The 23699-nt window shown below is 39.5% G+C and overlaps 2 protein-coding genes across 4 annotated transcripts in view; one reads left to right on the forward strand and one right to left on the reverse strand.

Moving 5' to 3' along the window:
- Positions 1–23699, reverse strand: part of LOC134845226 (centrosomal protein of 152 kDa-like) — a 152511-nt gene that overhangs the window by 10939 nt on the left and 117873 nt on the right. Inside the window, exons 2-14 of one of the 2 annotated variants that reach the window (XM_063862137.1) lie at positions 7786–8133; positions 7623–7671; positions 6638–7549; positions 6314–6453; positions 5892–6074; positions 5511–5676; positions 4981–5257; positions 3069–3366; positions 2852–2875; positions 2475–2584; positions 1950–2078; positions 1660–1754; positions 1320–1555 (exon numbers count right to left, since the gene is read on the reverse strand). In XM_063862137.1, the coding sequence (XP_063718207.1) occupies positions 1320–1555; positions 1660–1754; positions 1950–2078; positions 2475–2584; positions 2852–2875; positions 3069–3366; positions 4981–5257; positions 5511–5676; positions 5892–6074; positions 6314–6453; positions 6638–7549; positions 7623–7671; positions 7786–8127 (2961 nt within the window). In that variant the 5' untranslated portion in view covers positions 8128–8133. The remainder of the gene's footprint in view (positions 1–1319; positions 1556–1659; positions 1755–1949; positions 2079–2474; positions 2585–2851; positions 2876–3068; positions 3367–4980; positions 5258–5510; positions 5677–5891; positions 6075–6313; positions 6454–6637; positions 7550–7622; positions 7672–7785; positions 8134–23699) is intronic. The other variant, XM_063862139.1, reaches the window with a different exon arrangement.
- The window catches only part of LOC134845227 (retinoblastoma-like protein 2), a 179391-nt gene continuing 167721 nt past the window's right edge, over positions 12030–23699 (forward strand). For both annotated transcript variants that reach the window (XM_063862140.1, XM_063862141.1), the window contains exon 1: positions 12030–12050. The gene's annotated coding sequence lies outside the window, so the exon portion shown is untranslated. The remainder of the gene's footprint in view (positions 12051–23699) is intronic.

The raw sequence follows: 23699 nt of genomic DNA on the forward strand, positions 1-23699 counted from the left end.
ATTTTCAGAGCAATTTTCTGAGACGCCTGCAAGTTCATTGCATTAAGCGGAGTTCGAACATTCCCCTCAATCACTAAACCCGCTTTTTTCACTTCACAACGATTCAAAGATAGACCGGAGCTGACAAAGCGGCAAGTGCGCAACACATTTTGAAGCCCAACATAGCCTACTGTAGGTCCTTGGTAACAAATAAGTTAAAAACAAAATTATTTGATTTAAAAATTTTGCAATAAGGCGCTGACTTTTTGCTAGGCTTTTTTTTATGACGCAAGTTATCGTGATTGGGGGCCGAAAACAACAGCTTCTCGACACTGTCTCTGTATCGAAACGAAAACCTTTTCTATCAAAAAGAAATTTCACGAAGAAATGAAGCTGAGATTCGCACCACTTGCGATACAAAACAAGAAAGCCGCTAAGTCAGAAAAAAATCACGAAGGTTCAAAAATGTCGAAAAAACTAGATTTATCAAAATTAATAAGGCTACTTTTAATCAATAAGGCTAGCAAGCGGTAAATATTGCTAGCAAGCGGTAAAAAGGCAAAAATGTGTAAGTCCCCTCGCCCACACACACGCCCACACATGCTCTTTCAACACACACGCCCATATATGCTCTTCTCGCTTGTCGAAAGACGCAATATAAGGCCATAAAGCGGATTTAATATAGGCCGAAGTCTATCAAGCGGGGAAAACAGAAAAAAAAGCCGGAAACAAAAATTGTTGTCATAGAAAACTATAATTTCTATGAAAAAATTTATCATTTTGTGCAATCCAAAGGAGAGCATTAAAATTAAATTTACCTTGAAACTACTAAAAAATGTTCACTAGGCCGATAAAACATAAGCCGAAATCATTTGGTCAGAATAGTTTTTAAGCGAAAAAAAAATAGAAAATATAAAGTCACAGTTACTAAAATTACAAGCTGCAGTAGAAAAACAAAACACTAAGCAACTACAATATAACGTGCTTAAAACAAAGAAAAACAATTCTACAATGTGGCAACTAAGCCGACAAAACAAAAGCTGACAAAAAATTAAGCTAACAATTTTTTTGAAACGGAATATTTCCCGTTTGAAAAAAAAACAGGTACTGTCATATTCGAAGACTTTTGCCGTCCCAGGCGTTTTCGTTATCTCCAAGTGTTCCGGAGACACAAAGAAGTTTGAATTTATTATGAATTGAAGCTAAATTTTGCCGTTTCTAATTTTGCCCATTCTGTGAACAAAATTATTTACGGGAAAAAATAGTCTGGCACCCGATTGGAACACTCTTGCTTATCGCAAGGCTAATTAATAGATAAAAATGCATTTTGCCATTTTTACCTGGTTGAAATCTTTCTGCAATTTAGTGAGTGCCTCAGTGTGACTGTCTTCGCGTTCTTTCAATTTAGTCTCAACCACTTCTTTAGCTTTGCTTACTGCTCTGCAGTCGCCTTTCAGAGACTCGATCTTGGTTTCCAACTCAACTATTTCCTCGGCTAGTTTCTTCTTTTCATCTTCCGCTGATTCACTCACTGCATCGTCTTCAGTTTGGGTACATGTTTCAAACCGTTCCAGATCTAAATTTAATAGAATGAATATGAAATTCAAACTTGTCAAACCGTATGCTTCTGAATTACCGTATGTTTGCTGGGTATTAATATTTAGTCTGATTGATACTTACTCTTCTGCTGTTCTGCCATTTTTGTCTCTTCGCTCAATTTGACGAAACAACTCTTCGCATAATCACATTCTTCAGCTGTAGATTTCAGCTTCTCCCTGCAATTCAAATTCAATTTCCTTTAGAAAGCAATGAAGTTTGTTTAAGATATCAGGAACATTTCAGGGTCGACTTTTTCAGATTAGCTCCAAAGCGTCGAGGACACAAAGAGCCTTTCTTATTTATCTTCCCAATCCACTCATATTGTCCCTTCACAATCATGGCCTACGCAAAGAACACGTCTCTAATTTTACCTGAGTTCTTCAAGTTCGGCTTCGAAGCTCTGCACTATCTGCTGTTTCTCTTGCTCGTAGTATCTGCCCAGTTCTGCCCTCAGATTCTCCTGTGCATCTTCGTGCATCGTCAGGCACGTATTACGCGTCCTAAATTAACAGTTACTACTTCATCAACAAATTAGATAGATATATTAATCAAAGCTAGCCCTCAAACTAAGCAAAGGATTATTTTGTTTTTGCTGAAACAAATGCAGCCCAAGAAAAGAAATCGCATGCTAAAGGGTTTCAATTTTTGCATGATTCGGCCTGGAAATGAACACACATGACTGCTTAAGCAATCGAAAAATGATACGACATGAACTTATTCTTACCATGCTTGATTGACAGGCAAAATCAAGAGCAATGTAAACCCTCAATTAGACTGCTCAAATAAGCAATCAGATTAGCTCCTCTAAGCAGCACAAAAAGGAGAAAATTAGGTAACCGAATCACAAAACAAACAGTGGTTCAATTATGAAAGCGAAAATCAGCATTGATTCCAACCTCTCAATGGACTCTTGCTTCTCTTTTTCGTAGTCCGTCAACTTTTGGACCATTTCAGTCGAGAGGCCTTCGAACTTCTCCTGTTCGTTTGACATTTTGTCCTCCAGTTCCTAAAAAGCACTCAATTTTTGTTATCTAGTAAAATTGTAAGCAAGTTTTTGGAAAATGGTCACACAAAAAACACAGCTCACATGACAAAAAGCATGGCCAATATTCTGTTATCAAAACAGATCAGCTATTATTCATTTAAGTGGCAAGTAATTCAGTTAATTGAATGACCGTGGTGACTAAAACTGCGAGAAGTTTTCAGAAATGTTAGTCCGGACAAAGTATTGATTGTTAGTAGATGTACCCATTTGGTAGGTGACGTCCTTTACCTTAATTTTTGCCAAATATTCGAACTAAAAATGGTAAATCACGACATACTCCTCAGACTTAAAAGAGTACGCAAAACAACAATGAAACAATTTTCAAACGAACAATAAAATATTCGAGAACATGAACGTTTTCACCTTAAAAAGTATGCATTTGATGACAATCATTTTCAAAATTCAGACGCACAGGATTTATTAAATTGAGCAAATGTTAACTTACTTTAATGATATTTTCCAGTTCCGATCGCATTTTCTCCGTCTCCACCTGGGACGACTTCGCTTCTCTCTCACTCGACTTCCGACTACCAACACTTTCACTCTTCTGCTGCATGAGAAGTGCATTCTTCAGCTCCAAGTCTCTCTTCTCTTTCTCAACCTGGGCCTGGTCCCATTTCACAGCAGTCAGACTCTCCTGACACTTTTCTAATTCCTTGTTCAGTTTGTCGATTCTGTTGCGCTTTGAGAAGTTGTTGATCAGACATTTCTCCAGCTCGTTCTTCAGTTTCTGAATGTATTCACTGAAGCAGAAGCAATCAACAGTAATAATATTATGAATCTAACCCAACACAAAATGGCAATGCGTTTCTACGGTAATCTCTTGGCCAGCAGTCTAAACACTTAAGCTGAGCATTCCCCTTTCGTTCAACCAACAACTAGTTCAACGAATAGTTACCCTAGAAAGAAAACTCAAAATGAAAGTATTCTATCATATTCTATCAATCAAATGATATGGAGATCTCATTCTTTCTTGATCAAAAAGAGTTTCAAAATTCTAAAAATTGGATATCGCACGTACTTCAGACAAAAATATTAATGCTTCTGTATTTATAAAACATGGCCAACAGACGATTTGAAAAGAGTCAATAAAGGCAAAAAAAACAAAAAAATGATCTCAATTTTCGAATTTCAACAAAAAATTATATGGCCTTAAAACTCTTCGAGCTTTCAGAGCAATTTAAAATCGGCACTTTTTTGATAAAATTAACCCAAGGTGAGAAACCTGGATAAGAAGGAACAGTTTTTATTCCGCTGGGAAATCTAAGAACAAACAAAATGAAGGGATTCTGATAGGTAATTGAACGAATTAGGCGGTAAACGAATAATTGTTTCTAACTTGCTTCGGGGAAGTACAACAGTGCCGAAAAAAAATTTAGTTCAACCTTGCCGAAAATGAAAACTTTGTTCAACAGTGCCGAAAATATGAACAAATTTCAACATAATAAGTGCGGCAATCAAAAATTGAACGGCGAACGTTTACAATCTTAAGCGGCACTTAAAAATGTTGGGAGAGAAATTTTGCAACTTAGACGTTTTGGCGCCAAAATAATGGGGCCATGGAAATTAGACGAAAAGCAAATTAGACGTGACCAACAAAAACGAATTTAGACGTCGATGCAAATTACAAATATGGGAAATTAGACGTAATTGTATTGTTCATGTCTGAAATTTGCTCACCGACTACAATTAACTTTCGTTCAGCTTATCAAATCAACTCGTGCAAATCAACTTTTCACATGTCGCAATTTTCACATTCCGCATTTTTGACATGCCGCAATTGTGTAATTTATGCATTTCAAAAATGTTTTATAATCTTGAAATTCACATTTTATAAATCAATCGAGATAAATATTTTGATATAAAATGGGATCATATATTATTTTTGTAATTATGAAAACTTGTTTTAAGCAATAGGTTTTGTTAGCCCTTTGCTTTCCGTCTAAAATGCTAGTTTTGCAAAAATAATTTAACGTCTAAATTCGCTTTCGCTTCTAATTTGCTATCGTCTAATTTCCTAACCCCCTCCCAAAAATAATTGTTTAATTTGCAGTTGCAGACACTTTGGCGCCGAAATTGGAGTGATTTTATTTGATAATTAGCGTCAGTAATTTCTCGCTCTTTGAAAAATGCGTTTAAATTATTCTGAAATTTTCCCGCCTTTTTCGGCACTGCTGTACTTCGGCACTGTTGAACGCCCCCCTTGCTTCAACTCGAATCGAACGAAAATAAGACTATCTCCTTGTCATCTCCTACGTTCATCGACTCTTAACAGTTTGAGACATTTTCGTCTAATTTTATGATTACCAAAATACTGTTTCATATTCCGAGGAAATTTCCTTGTAATTGTAATCTACCTATCAGAAGCTGAATCTCTATTAGGCATAGTGGACGTGGCATTGAGTACACTCTCATCGTGCATATCCTGCTCATCCAGTCCATCTCCCTTCAATCCCTTCTCAATAGAGGGGAATATGCCCAGTTTGAGGGAGGACACCGCCTCGTATTGGGCCAACTGGGTCCTCAGGTCATTCACCTCATCTTGCAACATCTTCCCTATTTGGTCGCTCATCTTCTTAGACATTGTGATCTGCTTCAGTTGGGACTGCAGACTCGCTGTTTCCACTGCTGAATCTAGAGCCAAACAAATGAAGGCTCATTTTCACACACAATAACTAACACATCACCTCAAAAACTAGGATTATTTCAAAAACTAACTCATTTTAACACTTCCAAGTTCAGTTAAATCAATTTGAATGGCTTCAAAGACGATTACATCTAGCTTTCTTTAAACTTAAGAAAAAACCATTTGAAATCTTGGTTGTTTCCTATACCATAAATGATATATGGCAAGCTTTCTACTGCTGAGCTACGCTAATGTACTCACTCGTGTTTAGTAGGTCTCTGCACTGTCGCTGGCTGTCCTCTAGTGACTGTGTGAGTTTGTTGACCACATCTGCCTGTCGCACTTTCTCACTCGACCGCACCTTCTCCACGTCCGCCAACTCAGACGCCAACTTATCCACCTCATCACTCTTCTGCTCCACACTCACCTGTTGAACAGCCGAGATGAGATCTTCATGAAATCTTCATGACAACAATTTAATTCACATTTTGAAAACCGTTTTATTTTTGAGCGATAATTTTTCTATTGGCAACTGTAAAAATATAAAAATATCTTCCAGGATAAAATTGACATACACGATTGTCCCTAGTCGAATATTGTACAAAACTAGATTAATAGCTACTTGGTGAGTTTATAAGGTACCTGTAGTGCCACGATCTGCTGATTGAGGTTGCGCAGTTCATTCTGATGTTTGTGGGTGAGAGATCTGACTGCTGTCTCGTGCTGCTCTCGCGATCTGCTGACCATGTCTGACCTACACATCTCCTCCATCTGGCTGTTCAGACTGGCCACTGTCCGCTCCATAACTTGTACCTTCTGTTCAGCCTATAAAGCAGCAAGCTTTGACAGGCTGGGCAGCCATTCATAGATCCTCTGAGAATCGCGGACACGGCCACAATTGAGTTGCAATTAGATTTATAGACAGATGCAATCACTATTGAATATGCTTCAATGATAAGAAAAATTTACACTACTATACATTATTCGGACCATATCCTTCGCAGATATTTTCTTCTCATTTTCAAAATCAGTCTCAATGGATTTAAACTATCAGAAGTAGCTACCTCCTGCTTGGCTGTGGACAACGACTCAATCTGCTTGTCTCTGCTCCTAACTGTTCTCTGCAATTGATCCAACTGGTTCTTCAGCTCATATTGGCCAGCCATTGCAGTGTCCAGAGACGTCTTCAGCCCAGTTGCACTTTCTAACAACAAAAGTCGAAACACATGATAATATTTTGCTTAAATTCTTGCTTAAATTTTTTAAGTGCGAATACAGGAATCTTCATATTTGCTTATATTCTTGCTTAAATTATAAAAGTGAGAATACAGGAATCTTCATATCTCAAAAAAATCAGCTTTCCAGGGCATGAATAATTCTTTTCTTACCGTCTGAAATACTGAGCTGATGTTGCAAGATCCGAATTTGTTTAGCACTATCCGCTGTCTTCGCTTCCAACTCAGCCTGTAACTCTTCAATTCGTTTCCCTCTCGCTTCGTACAAGATGTTCAGCTGTACCAGTTGCTGGTCATTTGTAACTCCCCCCGCTTCCATGAAGGTAGCCCGTGGGTTCCTACGTGGAGGGGTGATGTTATTGGCATCCATGGAATTGCTCAAATGATGCTGTGCTGTTGAATTCCTTGGCCTGTAGAAGACTCTCTCTGGGTAATCCCCATTACCAAAATCATAATTTCGGTAGCTTTCATCAAGCATATGCTCGTTCTGTCCACTCTGTTGAGGTTGATTTCTTTGAGGTTGACTTTGAGCGCTAGGCGATCGCTTCTCTGGGGATTTGTTCGGGTTTTTGCCAAACACTTCGAAAGACCAAGAGTTGGCATTGCTACTTGCCGATGACAGGTACGAACCCCCAGGATGATTCTCGTTGACATTTTGTAGCTGCATGTCTCGTCTCCTGAACGCTTCTGGATGTTGTTGATTTGGAGGCGGCGTCACCTCATTTCCGCGAATGGCAGTTGATGCTTGAGGCGGCCGAAATTCAGAAGTGGGATTGTAAGTATTAACCAATTGTTTATTAGGTGTTCTTTGGTCATGAACTTCATTTTCAAAGTTCTCAGAAATTGCTGAGACTGTGGAAAAATTAGTAGGTTTCATGGGCTGTTGGTAGGGAACGGGCGCTTGATTAAAAGCTATTGGAACTGAATGGTAGTTATTGTTGTTAAGTGCTTTCTTGGGCGACTGAGATCCTCCAACAGGGCTTTTGACGCTCCTATGAGGTTCGTTATTGTCATCTGCTGCTCCGACCATATCCAGCAACTCGTTTGTATCGTATCTGGTATTGACTGAAAACGAACATTAGGTTAAATCATGGTGAAGCCACATTTGCCACAAGAAATCTGTGAATCTAATGCTCACCAATTTGCTTCTGCGGAGTCATCTGGTAGAGATCGTGCGTTGGCCGAAACTGAAACATGTTCACATAAAAAAATCAATAGTAATCACATAATTAGAGTACTTCATTCAGAACTGAAAACAGTTCGAGAAAAATGTCGATTACTCAATATTTAGTTTTATTTACCTCTTGTCCATTTATGAGTTTTATATGCTCGAACCCATCGTTCTCCTCGCCTTCGGGGTATCCATCATCCCTCATATCTTCTGCATCTGAATTGTGCATTGGTGAGCCTTGATTATCCTCCTCTGACATCTGAGACTGATCTTGGGTCAAGTCAATTTCTTCTTCGTCATCATCAGTGCAGCTGTCGTCCAACAGATCATCGGGTAGTTGCTGCTCTAGCATTGCCAACATTTCTTTCTGTCGTTCTTCCTCGTCATCGTCCTTCTCGTCATCGTCGTCAAAATTTCCTCCCGCGCATCCGTTGATCTTGTCTAGAAAACTCGAATCAACTATACTGTCCATTCAAAACTGAAAACAATACTTCTGAAAACTAGCTACCTGAAAAAGACAACAGATTAGTCGCTATTTGAATGCAATTAATGCATTTCAGTGAGTCTCAACACTCCACGAGTACAAACCCAAACAATAATCAATAGATTTTCTTCTTCTAACATTTGCTAATTTCGAGGATAATTCAACTCTGGAGTACAAAACTAGATATAATTTTCCACAAAATAGATAGTTTCAAATATAGAAAACAAAAAATTCAATCTGAGTCCAATGAACAATTTAATTCAATACAAGAAAATTGGTGTCAGGAGAACTCGCACTTATGACTACATGAAGGAATCAAACAGGTAACATTTTCCCTAAAATACTGTTCCATGTGGTGCAAATGACCTCCATGGCCACATCCCTGACACCAAACAAACAGACTTTTCACAGGCTGCTTACAGTACGCACATTTTGCGCACTTAAGGCACTTCGAGCACCGTCGATTGATAAACGATGACTTACAGCACGTAGACCTCAACTTCATTTGCATGTTGGAATGTCTATCAATTATTCGATCTAAGCACACATCACAGCCATATTTGCACTTTTCGTCGCAATGCTTCTTCAAGTAATGACGCTCAAACTTTCCCACTTTCTCTCGAAAGTTGGAGATAGGAAACCGCGTGCTGATATCACAAGCTTCCACGTAGAGGCCCATTGAGCTGAGTAAGTTATGATACGACAGAATCCAATCTTTGAAAGACAACAGGATTTCTCCATCACCGCAGACGTCAGAACCACTGCAATCAGGGAACTTGAATTCATTTTGTAAAATAATCAAAGCTGACACTGCGAACTGAATTTGGCCAAGTCTCTCGATCAAATCTTTCAGCAAAGAAAACAGAAATTTTAAGGAGGGCTTTTGGCCCGAAAAAGGCGTGGCAAAAGGCAGCAGTGAATTACTTTGAACAGCACTTAATTGATTATCCGCTCGAACAGTAATGGGCGCAGCCTTAACTATGAAAGCGAATCGGACATTACTTTGTAGCGTATCATCTTCTTCAATTTCAGTTTGACTGTCTTCATCGTGACTGATAGCAAGCACGGCTGTTTTCTCTTTGAGGTCATGCTGTGTATTGTACGGGTTATGAGGAACCAACCCCAAAACCCCGACTGGCCGCGATGACTCATTCTGCCGTTTCATGTTTCCCCAGTCAAAGTCACTGGCTTCAGTTGAGGTCTCGCTGAAATTATGCCACTCAGGTGGTTTGATAAAGGCTGCCTGCTTAGATTCTACAGGCCTCATCTTTTGAGCAGCTACATTTTTCTCCGTATTAGCCGAAGCATTTCGCGATTTGGATATCGACCTTTGCGACTTTGGAAATATTTTTGATAGGAGTTTCCATGTCTCGGCGACATGAGTTAGTGAACATGCACTGGCAACTTTTGCATTCATCTCACACGACGCGACAGGTTCATTGTGATTTAACTTATATTGCTTCAGACAAGTTAAAAACGGGTCTCGATCATCAGACCTGGTCAAATCAGTTATTATAGACTCCCCTGACAGCGGACCATCAGTATGTGCTTCAACCTCACAGAGATCCGCAATTGACGAAAACTTCACATTGTAAGGCACAGTGCATGTCTCAGGGACAAGGGCATTGTCGAAGCTATGGTGCCTCAATGTTTTGTCACCTCCGACCGAAAGAAAAGAGTCAATAGATTTGTCATAAAAGCAAAACTTTGAAACCTTCCTGGAATGCCCTCCGAAGGAATGACTGGGAAGGAAAGGACGATTGATGTTCCAGCACAAAATGTTTTGGTCAAAAGTACTGGCAGCTGAAACAATATGTTCATTAGATGACGGACGCCATTTTATGCAGTCAACCGGCAAGAAAAACTTAATAGACTGCTGTGATTGTCTAGATTCTGTAACGTTCCAAACCTTAATGTAGCAGTCACGACCACCTGAAGCCAATGTGTCGCGTTTATTCGGGTGCCAATCGCAACAGAACACAGGTCCATCGTGACCAAAAAACTTGTCAGATTTCGAGGATGAGGCGAAACTACTTTGAGCTGTCAAATCAATGACCTCGATGCAATTTTCAAGGCAAGCAGCAAACTGGTTATCCCGATGAGGATTCCAACTTACTTTTTGTACACTATTTTTATATTTCACTTTCATTCGCGTTTCAGATTGCCTTAGATCTAGTAGAACTACTTCGTCACGAGCCGAGACCAATAACAGATTCCGATCATGCGGATGGAAACTAAGAGAGCTAACACTTCGTTCAACTCTGTTTTCATAACTATGTAAAGTGTTTAAACGTGAAGGAGAAAAACTCTTTACAATGACATGAGTTGTACTTGTTCCAACTGCAATTAGAGAACTGTCAATCTGATTCCATGAGACGTCCTGGTAAGTTATTCTTCGCTTTTGATCGTATGCAGATGATACTTGAAGTTTGAAAATCCCATCGGAGAAATCATATACATTCAGTAGATTATTTCCACAAACTGCCACGGCCGCACCATTTGGGGCACAGTCTAGGGAAAATGGCTCTTTGTCAATTAAAACTGATAGCATATCAAATTTCAAAGAAGCTCAAATTCCTGAAAAAGTTACCGTTAGATTCTGATAGTCTCCTCAGATTACGTGGTGCGGCTTCGCGCTAACGGATATCAAGAAGTTTTGAGGAAACGATGCATATTTTAATTGTCAAATAAGATATTTTATGGATAGAAAAGTGTTTAAATTAGGTTTTAGTTTAAAAAAAAAGGTTAAAAAAAGATCAAAAATTTCAAATGTTAGTTCGAACGTTTTCGCCTATTTTCAGCTTCATCAGTATTAACATTTATGACAATATATACAAAATGATCCAAGATCAAGAAAAAGTGCGAACAAGTAAATGATACAGCCGAGATACATTACCGAGAAGCAACACTTAGAATTGTCACACATTCTGAGCTCGAAAAAGCAAAAAAAAAAGAGAAACGTTTGCTTATCTCACAAAGAGAAGCATTCGCGTCAGAATTTAAATTCTGGGAAACTTGTGAAAAACAGATTGCAACTCTCTCCCATCATCAGGGATGTAAAATATGGTATGGCAATATTATTGCACACCGAAATTCCATTATTGTTATGGCTGCTGCGCCTCCAATAAATTATTGCAATTATGGCAATTATGGAAAAATAGGGGTGAGTATGGTAAATTCAACAAAACCATTAAACAAAAAGCTGGATTTTACTTCCGAAAAATCTAGTCTTTATTCAAAATTGCTGCAACTGTGCTAACATCCCAATAACCGGCGTTACAATGCAGAAAAACTTGGGCTTCAAGATTGACAGGGCTCAATTTCTTCCGGTATTCAGTGAAAATCCCACTGAAGTAAACATGCACTGGGATTAGTGTATGTTTACTCAGTAAATAATGTAAATATGTTTACACAGTAAATACTCAGTAAACAAAACTGCACAGCTCGGTTTCCATAATTGCACAATAATGAGTTGAAATGGAATTTTTTTCCCATAAACTATTGCCCTAATAATATTAGCGCCCTCCAATTATTGTATGGTATGGTATGGCCATAATGGCCCTAAACAATTATTGTTTTACATCTCTGCCCATCATCGATCCTGGTGGTTTTCTCTGGTCCACAAGTCGCAGAAGCCGTCTTTGTTGTGAAATCGAATGAAGAACAAAACTTATGACTCATCGCCTCTTAATAAGTTATTTGTAAAAAAAATATATCCACAACCTGCACGGGCAGCAACCTCTGGACGTGAAAAAAGGTTATTAAGAAAAAAGCTCAAAAATTTCAAACGTTAGTTCTCTAAAATCCCTCAGAGGGCGCTCCACATACAGGCACAAACATCAAACATAACAAATCACAAACATCACACATAACAAATCTTTTAGCCTAATTGTTGTGATAAACTTATTAAATAGATTTGTTATGTTTGATGTTTGTGCCTGTATTAGGAGCGCCCTCTGAGGGATTTTAGAGACAGGTCTGTCAAGTGGCTTTCTGTGGGGAGGTGGGAAACTGGAGCTGGCTTGAGGAGTCTGGTGGTGCGCCGCTGGACCTACTGAGCTCGGGTGAGTTTGTTCCTTGTTTTTGATATTTATAATTCGATTTTAAAATTTAAATTAATTTAGTTGTTTTTTTTATTTGCTGATTTGTAAAATTCCCACTAACCGCTTATCATGGCTCAGTTCAGTCCCCTAAAATCCAGTCAAAATCCTTTTTTTTACCTTTATGCTGCGTCAAGATGAGGAAAAACAACAAAGAGTGTACAAGCAAAGATTGCTTAAAACCTTCAGGACTGATAAATTGGATTAGATGTGATTGTTGTTCTAGTTGGTATCATATCAATTGTGTAAATATTTCTCTTAGCGACTCTAAGAAAAACCAATGGTTTCAGTGTCTTTTATGCAATGATGTAAAATCTGTTAATAAAGCAACAATAGGTAATGCTTTAGTGCTAGACAATTATGTTAATACAGCCATCTCAAATGTCCGAGTACTCAAAAGAGTACCAAAAGACTCGCGTGTTCCCTTGGCGGAAAGTCTGTCGGACAAAATAAATGACATCGTCTACAATGTAGAAGATGTTACAAATTGGCTAACGTTTTTTAGCGTCGTTCTTGTTTTTTTTTGGAGCAACCGAAAAGAAGTGGACGCAAACAGACCACAAGCATGAGTTCAATGATAAATAAAAAAAATTCGAGCAAATGACGTGTCACTTCCAAAACCCCATCCCCAAGTTTCAAGCCCGCCTCTGAGTGACCTCGAGCAGAGAATAAAGTTAATAAGTAGTAAGCTCGATGAAGGAAATATAAAGGGAGGAATGAGGCTTGCTGCTTCGAGGACAAAATAGCTCCATTTTCAACTGATAACTATCAAAAATTGTTGTCTAAGCACCCGCAGCGAGCCAAATTTGCAGCTCCAAATCCAGAAAAGTTGGATAGTTTTTTCGTAACCGATTTCGACCTATACAAAGCGATAATGTCCTTTCCAAACGGATCAGCAGCAAGTCCTGATAAAATATTTCCTCAAATTTTTAAAGATCTTGTTAGTAAGTCGAATGGCAGTGCAGGACTTAATTTTCTGAAATCGCTTACTAAGCTGATAAACCTCATTGGAGATGGCAAAATACTCGAACCACTAAGACCTTTCTTTTTTGGCGCAAAGCTTATCGCCCTCATAAAAATAGACGGAGGGTTGAGACCGATTGCCATAGGCAACACGCTGAGACGTATCGCGTCTAAATGAGCTGGAAGCAAGGCCCTCTCCGAGCGACAAACTTTTTTCGAAAACGTACAGGTAGGATGCGGTACCAAACGAGGAGCAGAAATAGCCGCGCACTCGTTTCGAAACCTAATTGAACGCGACGACAATCCAAAATGCACTGTTCTTTTAAAACTAGATTTTAAGAATGCCTTTAACTCTTTAAACAGAGAAACAATGCTGAATCATGTTTATTCAAATCGCCCCGAATTGTATAATTACACCCATTGCGCGTATGGTAAATTTAGTTACCTTTTTTACGGAAGCTCTGTCATAATGTCAGAAGACGGAACTCAGCAAGGTGATCCTGAAGCCCCACCATTTTTTGCGGAAACAATTCATACACTAGTCAAACAGTTGGAGTCAAAAAATAACATCTGGTATTTAGATGATGGAAATTTAGCCGACGATTATAAGGTAGTACTCCGGGACCTTCAAAACATTCTGAAATCGGAACAAGTTTACGGCCTGAGCTTAAACACTGAGAAGTGTGAACTTTGTTTTTTGTGACTGACTACCAGTACACAGTATAATTCAATTTTAGCACAATTTCGAAAAATATGCCCCAAAATAAAAATAAAAACAAAAGAAGAACTCCTCATTTTAGGATCTCCAATCGGCGAACTTTGCCGAAAAGAATTGCTCGACGAAAAAATTAAGGAGCTTGAAAAAATCTCGGATGTCATTGACAATCTCGGTAAGCAGCTCTTGTGGGATGTAACGGTAGTAGACTCCTTAGCTCCTAATAGGATTAATGCCGGGTCTCTTTGTAACCCTGGTACGGCTGCCGCTGAACCGGAAGGGCGAAAAATTGACAATTATAAAGATCTTGTAAATGATGGATATCTTTTCCAACCGCTAGCTTTTGAAATTCAGGGCGCGGCCGGCCCCAGCACAGAATTTTTTTTCAGCAAGACTTGTAAGAACCTAAGCATATGCACTGAGGAACCCAGAGTAGGCAGCTTTTTAAAACAGAGAATCTCCCTGGCAATACAGATTGCGAACGCCGCTTGCGTACTCAGAACAATAAATGACAAAATAACTTTCGACAAAATTTTTTACTTGTAACACTTTTATATTATATTATCTCGTGTCGAGTTGCGTATTCTTATTGAAGAAACGTAACCCGTGTCGATTTTAATTGAAAAGACTTAAACACTTGTCATCTTCTTTTATCATTATCACTTCCATATCTAAAAATATCCAAGGATTTTGACTGGAATACATGATGAAGGGACTCATGACTGTAACCTCGGTTACTATGATACTTTTGACCTTCTGATTACAATAAAAAAAAATCTCTGGACTATCTACGTTCTGTCGTCCAATTTGATTATACCCACTGGAAATTGAGGACCTTTCTTCGCATTATTGAGCTCAATTTCGTGTAATCCAAAAAAAAATCTTCCAAATCCCGTCTTGCTGTAATATCTTCTTCAAAAGTTTACAAGTTTATGTGTGATGGCAGATGGTATATCCAAACTGATGGGTTAGCGATGAGTCCTTCTTTAGCAGTCATTCTTGCCAATATCTGGATGAAAAGTTTCGAAGAGAGAATCAGCAGACAACCACATGATAACTTCAACAGCAATGGTTCACAAGACAGCTATCCCTGTGGCAAGTGCACGTTGGAGGTCCTGGATGAAGGTTTTTCTATTTGCTGTGATGACTGTGACCGATGGTTTCATCTTAAATGCACCAATTTAACCATCCGCCAGCTCAAAGGTATGGATGATAATTATTGGAACTGTGGTTGCGGTGCAGTATCGTCCAGACCTAAAGCAAAAAATTTGGTAGGTACGTAGATGACATCCTGCGTTCGGTCAAGGATGCTGAGATTGATCGCCTGTTATCATATGTGAATACGATACATCCAAACCTGGAGTTCACAATAGAATTACAGCTCAATGGGACGCTTCCTTTTCTCGATATGCTTATTAGACAGTCCGGCCGTACTATCAGCACAGAATGGTTCAGTAAACCTACAGACACTGGACTCACCCTTGGGTTTCACGCCTGTGCGCCAACAAAATACAAGAGAAACATTGTTCAGGGCACCGTGCACAGAATTGATCACTCCACTTCCACTTGGGAGGACTTTGATAAAGGTTTGAGGAAAGCAAAAAAATGATTGGGAAGCAAATCAGTTTTCTCCAGCTTTTTATGAAACCATAGTGACAGATTCTCTTCTTAAAATAAAGGAAAACCAGGACACGACCACACAAGCAACAACCAATTCAATAAAGCCTGAAAGTATCGAGAAACCAGTTATCCCGCTCCAGTATCGAGGAAAAGGGTCTGATTTTTTCGCGAAAAGGCTGCAAAACTGGGGTATTTCTACAATATTCACGACCCGCAAACTCAGAACCTGTCTTCCCACTTTGAAAACAGATTTTACTAGGTATTTGACGAGTAGGGTGGTTTATGAGATATCTTGTCCAGGATGCAATTCCTGCTATGTTGGACAGACCGTCCGGTACCTGATCACCCGAAAAACTGATTACCTTAGGGACTCTGCCCCGATTGGTAGTCGTCTAAAGAAATGCGGAGCAGACAAGGCTGGAGTTGAGGCAAGAATTTTGGACAGATGCTTAGACACGAATAAATTTTTGACCTTAGAAGCGCTTTATATTTCGAGGAGAACACCTGCCTTCAACACGTGCGAGGAATACCGGCAGCGGTACCTCACAGTCAAGTTGTGAGGTTTTTTAAGTCCGTTTGTTTTAGTCACATGACTAACTCGAGTCTTAACTGATGCTGTTTTTATATTCTTTTTAATGTTAGTTTTCATACATTTTTTGTAATTTCTACACATCCATTTCCATTCCGGCTTTACAGGTGCTTTGTTTTTTAGATTGGCTGATGATGACTTTTATGTCGAAAACGTTTCTGGAATTTATTTTACATTGATCTGCCGTTTTTACCACTATCAACTTCGTGATGTGCCGTAAACGGAATGTGAAAACTTTATGTTTGAACTACCAGTCGAGCCCTTGGAATACCGGCAGGCGCCGTTTAATAACTGCCGCGTAAACTACTTTGGATCATTTTATGTGACGGTTCGCCGGAGTTTCGAGAGAAGCAGGGCTTTTTGTTCACCTAATTGACTACAAGAGCCATCCACCTAGAAGTAGTTCTGACAATGGACGCTAGCTATTAAGTGATGGCAGTGGAAAGATTCATCGCAAGACATCGAACCCCATCAATTATCTGGTCTGATTTTATAATTGAAGAAATAGAATGGAAAAACAACCGTCCATCCGCGCCACACCATGATGGCTCGTGGGAACGAACTGTTCGTAGTTGCAAGACTCTGTACGTAGTTCTACTCGATCCTCACTTCTTCAAACGACTGATAAAATTCCTCAAATAATTCTCTGCCTCGTTCAACAGTTTCATCACTTACCCCCATTAGCAGTGACTCAAATGAGCTTGAGGCTTTTACGCCTAACCATTTTTAGTGGGACATTTTTTGTTTCGTTTCCTTCAATCGTAACGGACGATCACTTCTGCCACTGCAAGCGTTGCCTACGCGCGAAATCATGTGCCACCGCCATATGCACTCTATGGTTACGAGAGCAGGAGCCTTCTCTCAACAAACCTCACAACTGGCACAAACCCGCCGAAAACGACTTCAAGAGCGTAGATCTTGTTCGGATTGTCGACGAAAGTAGCACTTCGTCTAACCTATTGCAAAATGCGATCGCCCGCTCCGCAATCCTGAAAACCGCTACAAAGATTTTAGGTCGTCCTCTGGTAAAAATTCGCTCCGGGGCCCGAGAATGTTTGTTTCTGATTGAAATATGAATTAAAGAAAGCGTGAACTTAAAGGCAGTAAATAAAGGACAGACAAGCCAAATTGGCCGAGAGGCTAACGCAACTGCGCATAAAATCGAAACAAATATAAAAAATATCGTTCGGCGAGGGTTCGAGGCCCTTTCGGGACAAAGTATTATACTGTTTTTATAAATATTTAGGTAAAGATCAGTTCATAAAAGTAAAACCTTTCAATTTTGAACTTGCAGGACCTCGAAAAGACAGTTTTGTGTTTGCTGTCAACCATTGCAGCTAAAAGTAGAAGTATTAGTAGAATAGTAGTTAAGGGTTTGTGAGTCCCATTATTCATATATTCACATAAAGTTTAAGTTTCAATTTTTGTCAAATTGTTGGATGCACTTGCAAAAAGTTTCCACGTATATCTGTTTAGATAAGTGAATTTGCTGACAAATTAATAACTGTATAGTTGGATAATCGAATTTTGTGAAGTTGGTTTCCGTACTTTTCGTAGTGTTTGATGACAATGTATACTATTCTTGTTCTATGGAAAAAAATTTCATCAGTCTGTTACTGTTGACCAAGTCTTCGCTTCTACTGTCTTGTCAAACCTTCTCATTATTACAGGTTTGAACGTTTATGGATATGTCATAATTGGAAGAAATCAAGGATATATACAAAATATTGTTCATTTCAACGTAAAGGCTTAATGGTGATAAATTAAGTTCCAGAATCTTTCTTTTTAATCAAGGTCACAGTTTAGTATCCACTTGGTGGCCATTATTATTACACGCTCAAACTTCAACATAATTATTCTACATGATGACCGAGCTTGTGAGTAGTAAGTTATTATTGGGACTATGTAGCCTAAATATCAGTGGAACTGGTTAACCCATGAACGCATTGAGGATATATTCCGTTTCAATTGGAAGAAGGCTCTTGAAGCCTTCTGTGCACGCTTTCGCATTTTTTTTCTATGTTAAACTTGGAGTTATGAAGAGGTCCAGGTCCTTTTGCTCAGTTAATGATAGCATTTCAGCATTACTCAATTGGGCTGATAAATTTTTTTTAAGATTCGACAATTTGCATTTTACTTGCATTTGTTGTAATAGAATAATCAAGACACCACTTATTGAGTTCTCGAGCTTCGTTGACCAAGTCAACTTCATTCAGAGCAATCAGCCTTAAGGCATCCACAAATTCGTAATTTTTGAGGTGCGGGCTCGCATCCGCTAAATCATTTATAAAATTAAGAAAAAAAAGAAAAATAAAAGGCCCTATTATACAGCGTTGGGGAACACAGCTACTAATTTCTATTAAATCGAATGAATCGTTTTCAATTTTGATTTGTTTTCTATTATCAAGGTAAGAAGTCAGGAGTTACTCCAAAAATTTTTCCAATTTTACGATAAGTAAATGATGTGCAACTGTTTGAAAGGCTTTTGCAATATCTAAATATAAGACTGAGAGTTCTTTCACGTTTTTGTCGTCAAACTTTTTGGATACTGAATCTAAAAAGATTAAGAGTTGGACCACCGCTGATCTCTGTTTCTGAAAAACAAGTTGATGTTCATTTATTTTGTGGCGGCAGTGTTCGTACAATTGATCATATAATAGTTGACCAAAAACTTTGGAAATACAGCAAAGCAGGCTCATCGGACAATAACTACTCATATCTGCTTTATATCTTTCCATACTTATAAGCGATTTACAAATAACCCACTTAATTTCCCGTAAGGTGGGTTCAATTTTATTAATTATCATTTTTGAATGATAGAAGGCCTTTCGGTAGAGTTTTATAACAATTTTTGAGGATATTGTTCCCAATATTTTCGGGTCCTAATGATTTGAAGTATCATTTAAATTTGCATTTCCGTTATTTGTAATTTTTAAAGAGCTCTCTGGCCATGGTCTGATTTTATCGCTTGTTTCCGTAGAAGACACTTTGAAAGAAAGGATTGAAAAGAGTGGCTTTGTCTTTGTTTGATTCAGCAGGTTTTTTTTGTTGAACTTCATAAATGCTTCAAAATAGGCTGTTGATGTCAAGTTTCCCAATCCTGTAACTAATGTTGATATAATAATGCAAATTTAATTACTTACCAAAACACTATCTCAATTTATTAATTGTTTTATATTTCGTGAGCATCTGTGAGCATATTGTCAATTTGTGAAAAACGGACAAAAAATTCTTAAACAAGATACGCACGTTATTCGAAAACCGTCTAAATCTAAAAAATGAGCTGCTTAAAGGTCACTCATTATCACTTAAGTTCATTGCAAACAATAGTCGCACCGCAAAAATTGTTAATTCTGTTTACAAATGTAAAATTGCAGTGAAGAAAGCTGTTGACGTGAATGAGCAATTAATTAGGTTAGCGGGAAAAACCTGAAAAACTTTTTTTGCTCAGCAGGACCTTTGGCTTAAGAAAGTAACCGAAATGAACGATAAAGTAATGCATGAAGCTCAGAGTAACAAGATGAGCCTTGAACCTTCGTCCTTCCCAGCACCCGGCATTACACAGAGCAAGGGATCTTTATAACAAACTAGCTCTGAGACATCCTCACGCTCGCACAAAACGAGAGATTCAGAAGCACGAGTATCTGAAAACAGGTCTCAGGTCTCTAACAAGTTTAAGGATAGAAGAAAGCTTGACTCGCATAAGTCTGACAAATCTGCTTCTAATCGTCATACGTCGACTGCTCGCACTATCTTATCAAGTGAGAAACGGCCTGAGTTAACTTTCGTAACACGACGCCATGAGGAGCTGGAAAGGCAGTATCAAGTTTGTATAAGACTTAAAGAGCAACAGAACCGTCTTAAGTTCGAAAAAAGTCAGCTGGAACTAGGGCAATTGGCTGAAGGTCATAAAAAACAATCAATTGAATTGCAAATGAAAGCGTTTGAACTTGAGGACAGTTCACCTGAGGTTAGCGACAAGGTAGCAGAAAGTAACTCGACAGGAGTAAGTCAACCTATTTCAAAAGTAGCAAATAATCGGACTAATGATTGGGTTGACTTTGTTTATTCACAGACACCTCCTGACGGTGCTAGTGCGCTAGGTTTGCTGGCCTTCACTCCTGTACCATTTACGTCAGAACCGACTACTTCCGCTAACCTCGCTAAAGCAACAAACACACGTTATAGTCATAACCATGGGCGCACAGCATTGAGTGACCCTGGAACCCATAGTCAAGGACATCGAGTTATGCCTCAGTTCGACAGTGCAAGCCTTTTGCCATTGCAAGCTTCTGCTCCATCTGTTTCGTTCTCAGTTAACAATATGCATTCTAGTGCACAAGTGTTACCACCACCGACAGCTGTTCCTTTACAGACCATGAGTTCAAACATTACTAATGGTAGTTTTGCCAACGGGCAACCGGAATCATTACCTGTCCCAATGTTACCGGCACAACCCGGTACTGGTTTTGTTTCGTTGTCACCTGCATTTTCTGGTGGTTACTTCTCATCTTCTGGAGTAAACCCACCGCCCGTTTTTCTTTCGACACCTCATGGCGCAAGTCCAGAATCAAATATTGTTGAGCATCCTTAAAATATTGTCAATTTGTGAAAACCATGGACGGAAAATTCCAAAATATGGTTCGCACGTTTTTTGAAACCCGTCTAAATCTAGAAAAAGAGCTGCTTAAAGGTCACTCATTTTTACTTGAGTACGTTGAGAACAATACTCGCACCACAGAAATTGATAAATCTGTTTACAAATATAAAATTGCGTTGGAGAAAGCTGTTGAAGTGACTGAGCAATTATTCAGGTGAGCGGGAAAAACGGAAAACCCTGAAAAATTTTTGCTCAGCAAGACCTTGGGCTGAAGAAAGTAACCGAAATGAACAATAAAGTAATGCATGAAGCTCGGAGTTACAAGATGAGCCTTGAACTTTTGTCATTCCCAGCACCCGGCATTACAGGGAGCAAGGGATCTTTACAACAAACTAGGTCTGAGACATCCTCACGCTCGCACAAAACGAGAGATTCAGAAGCACGAGTATCTGAAAACAGGTCTCAGGTCTCTAACAAGTCTAAGGATAGAAGAAAGCTTGACTCGCATAAGTCTGACAGATCTGCTTCTAATCGCCATACGTCGACTGCTCGCACTATGTTATCAAATGAGAAACGGCCTGAGTTAACTTTCGTAACACGACGCCATGAGGAGCTGGAAAGGCAGTATCAAGTTTCTATAAGACCTAAAGAGCAACAGAACCGTCTTAAATTCGAAAAAAAGTCAGCTGGAACTAGGGCAATTGGCTGAAAGTCATAAAAACAATCAATTGAATTGCAAATGAAAGCGTTTGAACTTGAGGACAGTTCACCTGAGGTTAGCGACAAGGTAGCAGAAAGTAACTCGACAGGAGTAAGTCAACCTAATGATTGCGTTGACTTTGTTTATTCACAGACACCTCCTGACGGTGCTAGCGCGCTAGGTTTGCTGGCCTTCACTCCTGTACCATTTTCGTCAGAACCGACTACTTCCGCTAACCTCGCTAATGCAACAAACACACGTTATAGTCATAACCATGGGCACACAGCATTGAGTGACCCTGGAACATATAGTCAAGGACATCGAGTTATGCCTCAGTTCGACACTGCAAGCCTTTTGCCATTGCAAGCTTCAGCTCCATCTGTTTCGTTCCCAGTTAACATTATGCATTCTAGTGCACAAGTGTTACCACCACCGTCAGCTGTTCCTTTACAGACCATGAGTTCAAACATTACTAATGGTAGTTTTGCCAATGGGCAACCGGAATCATTACCTGTCCCAATGTTACCGGCACAACCCGGTACTGGTTTTGTTTCGTTGTCCCCTGCATTTTCTGGTGGTTACTTCTCATCTTCTGGAGTAAACCCACCGACCGTTTTTCTTTCGACACCTCATTGCCATGCGGCGCAAGTCCAGAATCCAAATATTGTTGAGCATCCTTAAAATATTGTCAATTTGCCATATATACGGCGCACAGGACTCACCTACGTGTGTCAATTTCGCGTTGCGAAAAACAGCAACTGATAATATGTCCACATACCTTGAGGCCGCATCAGTCGTAAACGAAAAATTTTCCATGGACGAATACTTGGATTCGTTCGAGAACATTACCCTGCAATTAAAATTAGTCGCGATTTGGTTTCGTTACTAAAGTTGGGAGGATTTATTTTGACTAAATTTGTCAGTAATGCTGATGAAATCATTTCAGCAATAAACCACGAGGATTACGAAACCTCGTTTTCACCCATCAAGGAAGTTTGTAACGGTACCGAACAATCATCACACGTTTTAGGTCTTAAATGGAACCATGTGAAAGACACATTGGTTGTTAGCAGAGGCGTGGATTGTCCTCTCGGTAAGGCAATAACTCAAGGAACCGTCTTGAGTTTTGTCTCTTCTGTGTTTGACGCTGTTGGGTTAAAAACTCCAAACACAGTTAGGGCCCGTCTTTTGCTTACAGATATTTTGAAAATCAATGGCCAAAGTTGGGACGACGAATTGCCGGAAGACATAAGAGATAAGTTTCTCGAGTGGCACTCCGGTCTCCCTCTCTTAGGGCAATTGACTATTACCCGTGGTTACTTCACAGAGCCTGTGCGTCAAATTGAGCTCCACGTGTTCGGTGTTAGCTCGCAGGACGTTTTCTGTGCGGTTGGATTTTTGCGTGCGCGACTCTGGAGTTCGCACAAATTTCAAATATCCTTCATCTTTGGTAAAGCTCGCGTTGCGCCCATAAAAGCGCAATTTATACCGAAGCTAGAGCTTCAAGCTGCTATGCTTGCTACACGACTGAAAGATTATATACTGACAGCCCTTACTGTCTGCATTAATCATGTCTACATGAGGACAGATAGTACTACAGTTTTGCAGCTGCTAAACTCCACTGAAAAATTACCTGTTTTCGTCGCTAACCGTGTCGGCGAAATCCTGGAATCGACCACTATTGATGAGTGGCACCATGTTCTGAGCGGCGATAATCCATCTGATACCGGTACGCGGGGAGTTTTTTCGAAAGCCCTCAAGGATAGCAGCTGGGTTATTGTTCCCATCATTCTCAGGACTACTGATACCCGACGAACGTGTGATCAAAAAAATTTGTTTGAAGGGTCCTTCTTGTGATGTTGATAATTGCTTGGAGACATCAACTTCCTTCGTCACCGATGTCACATCCATCAAACATCCCGAACACGAGCTCAATTGGAAAAGGTTCAGTTCCTTTACGAGATATAAAAGAGTAGTCGCTTTTATATTGAGGATGCTGCCTTCACATAAGCATTTTCGCGATAAGGACCTACGAATCACCGGCCCCACTGAACTTGATATTGTAGAAAGCAAATTGATTCATCTTATTCAGATGGAATCCTTCCCCATTGAGTTAAAGACACTCTCCGCTGGCAAACCCATTAAGAATAGTAGTAAAATTGCCACATACTCGCCATTTATTGGTCCCGCTGGTATCATTCGTTCCCCGGACGGATTGTGCGCTCAGTGAATACCGAGACACCCAACTTTACTCGGCTCCGGACACACCCTAG

Source organism: Symsagittifera roscoffensis, chromosome 4, assembly GCF_963678635.1.
Source record: "Symsagittifera roscoffensis chromosome 4, txSymRosc1.1, whole genome shotgun sequence".
Lineage (NCBI taxonomy): Eukaryota > Metazoa > Xenacoelomorpha > Acoela > Convolutidae > Symsagittifera > Symsagittifera roscoffensis.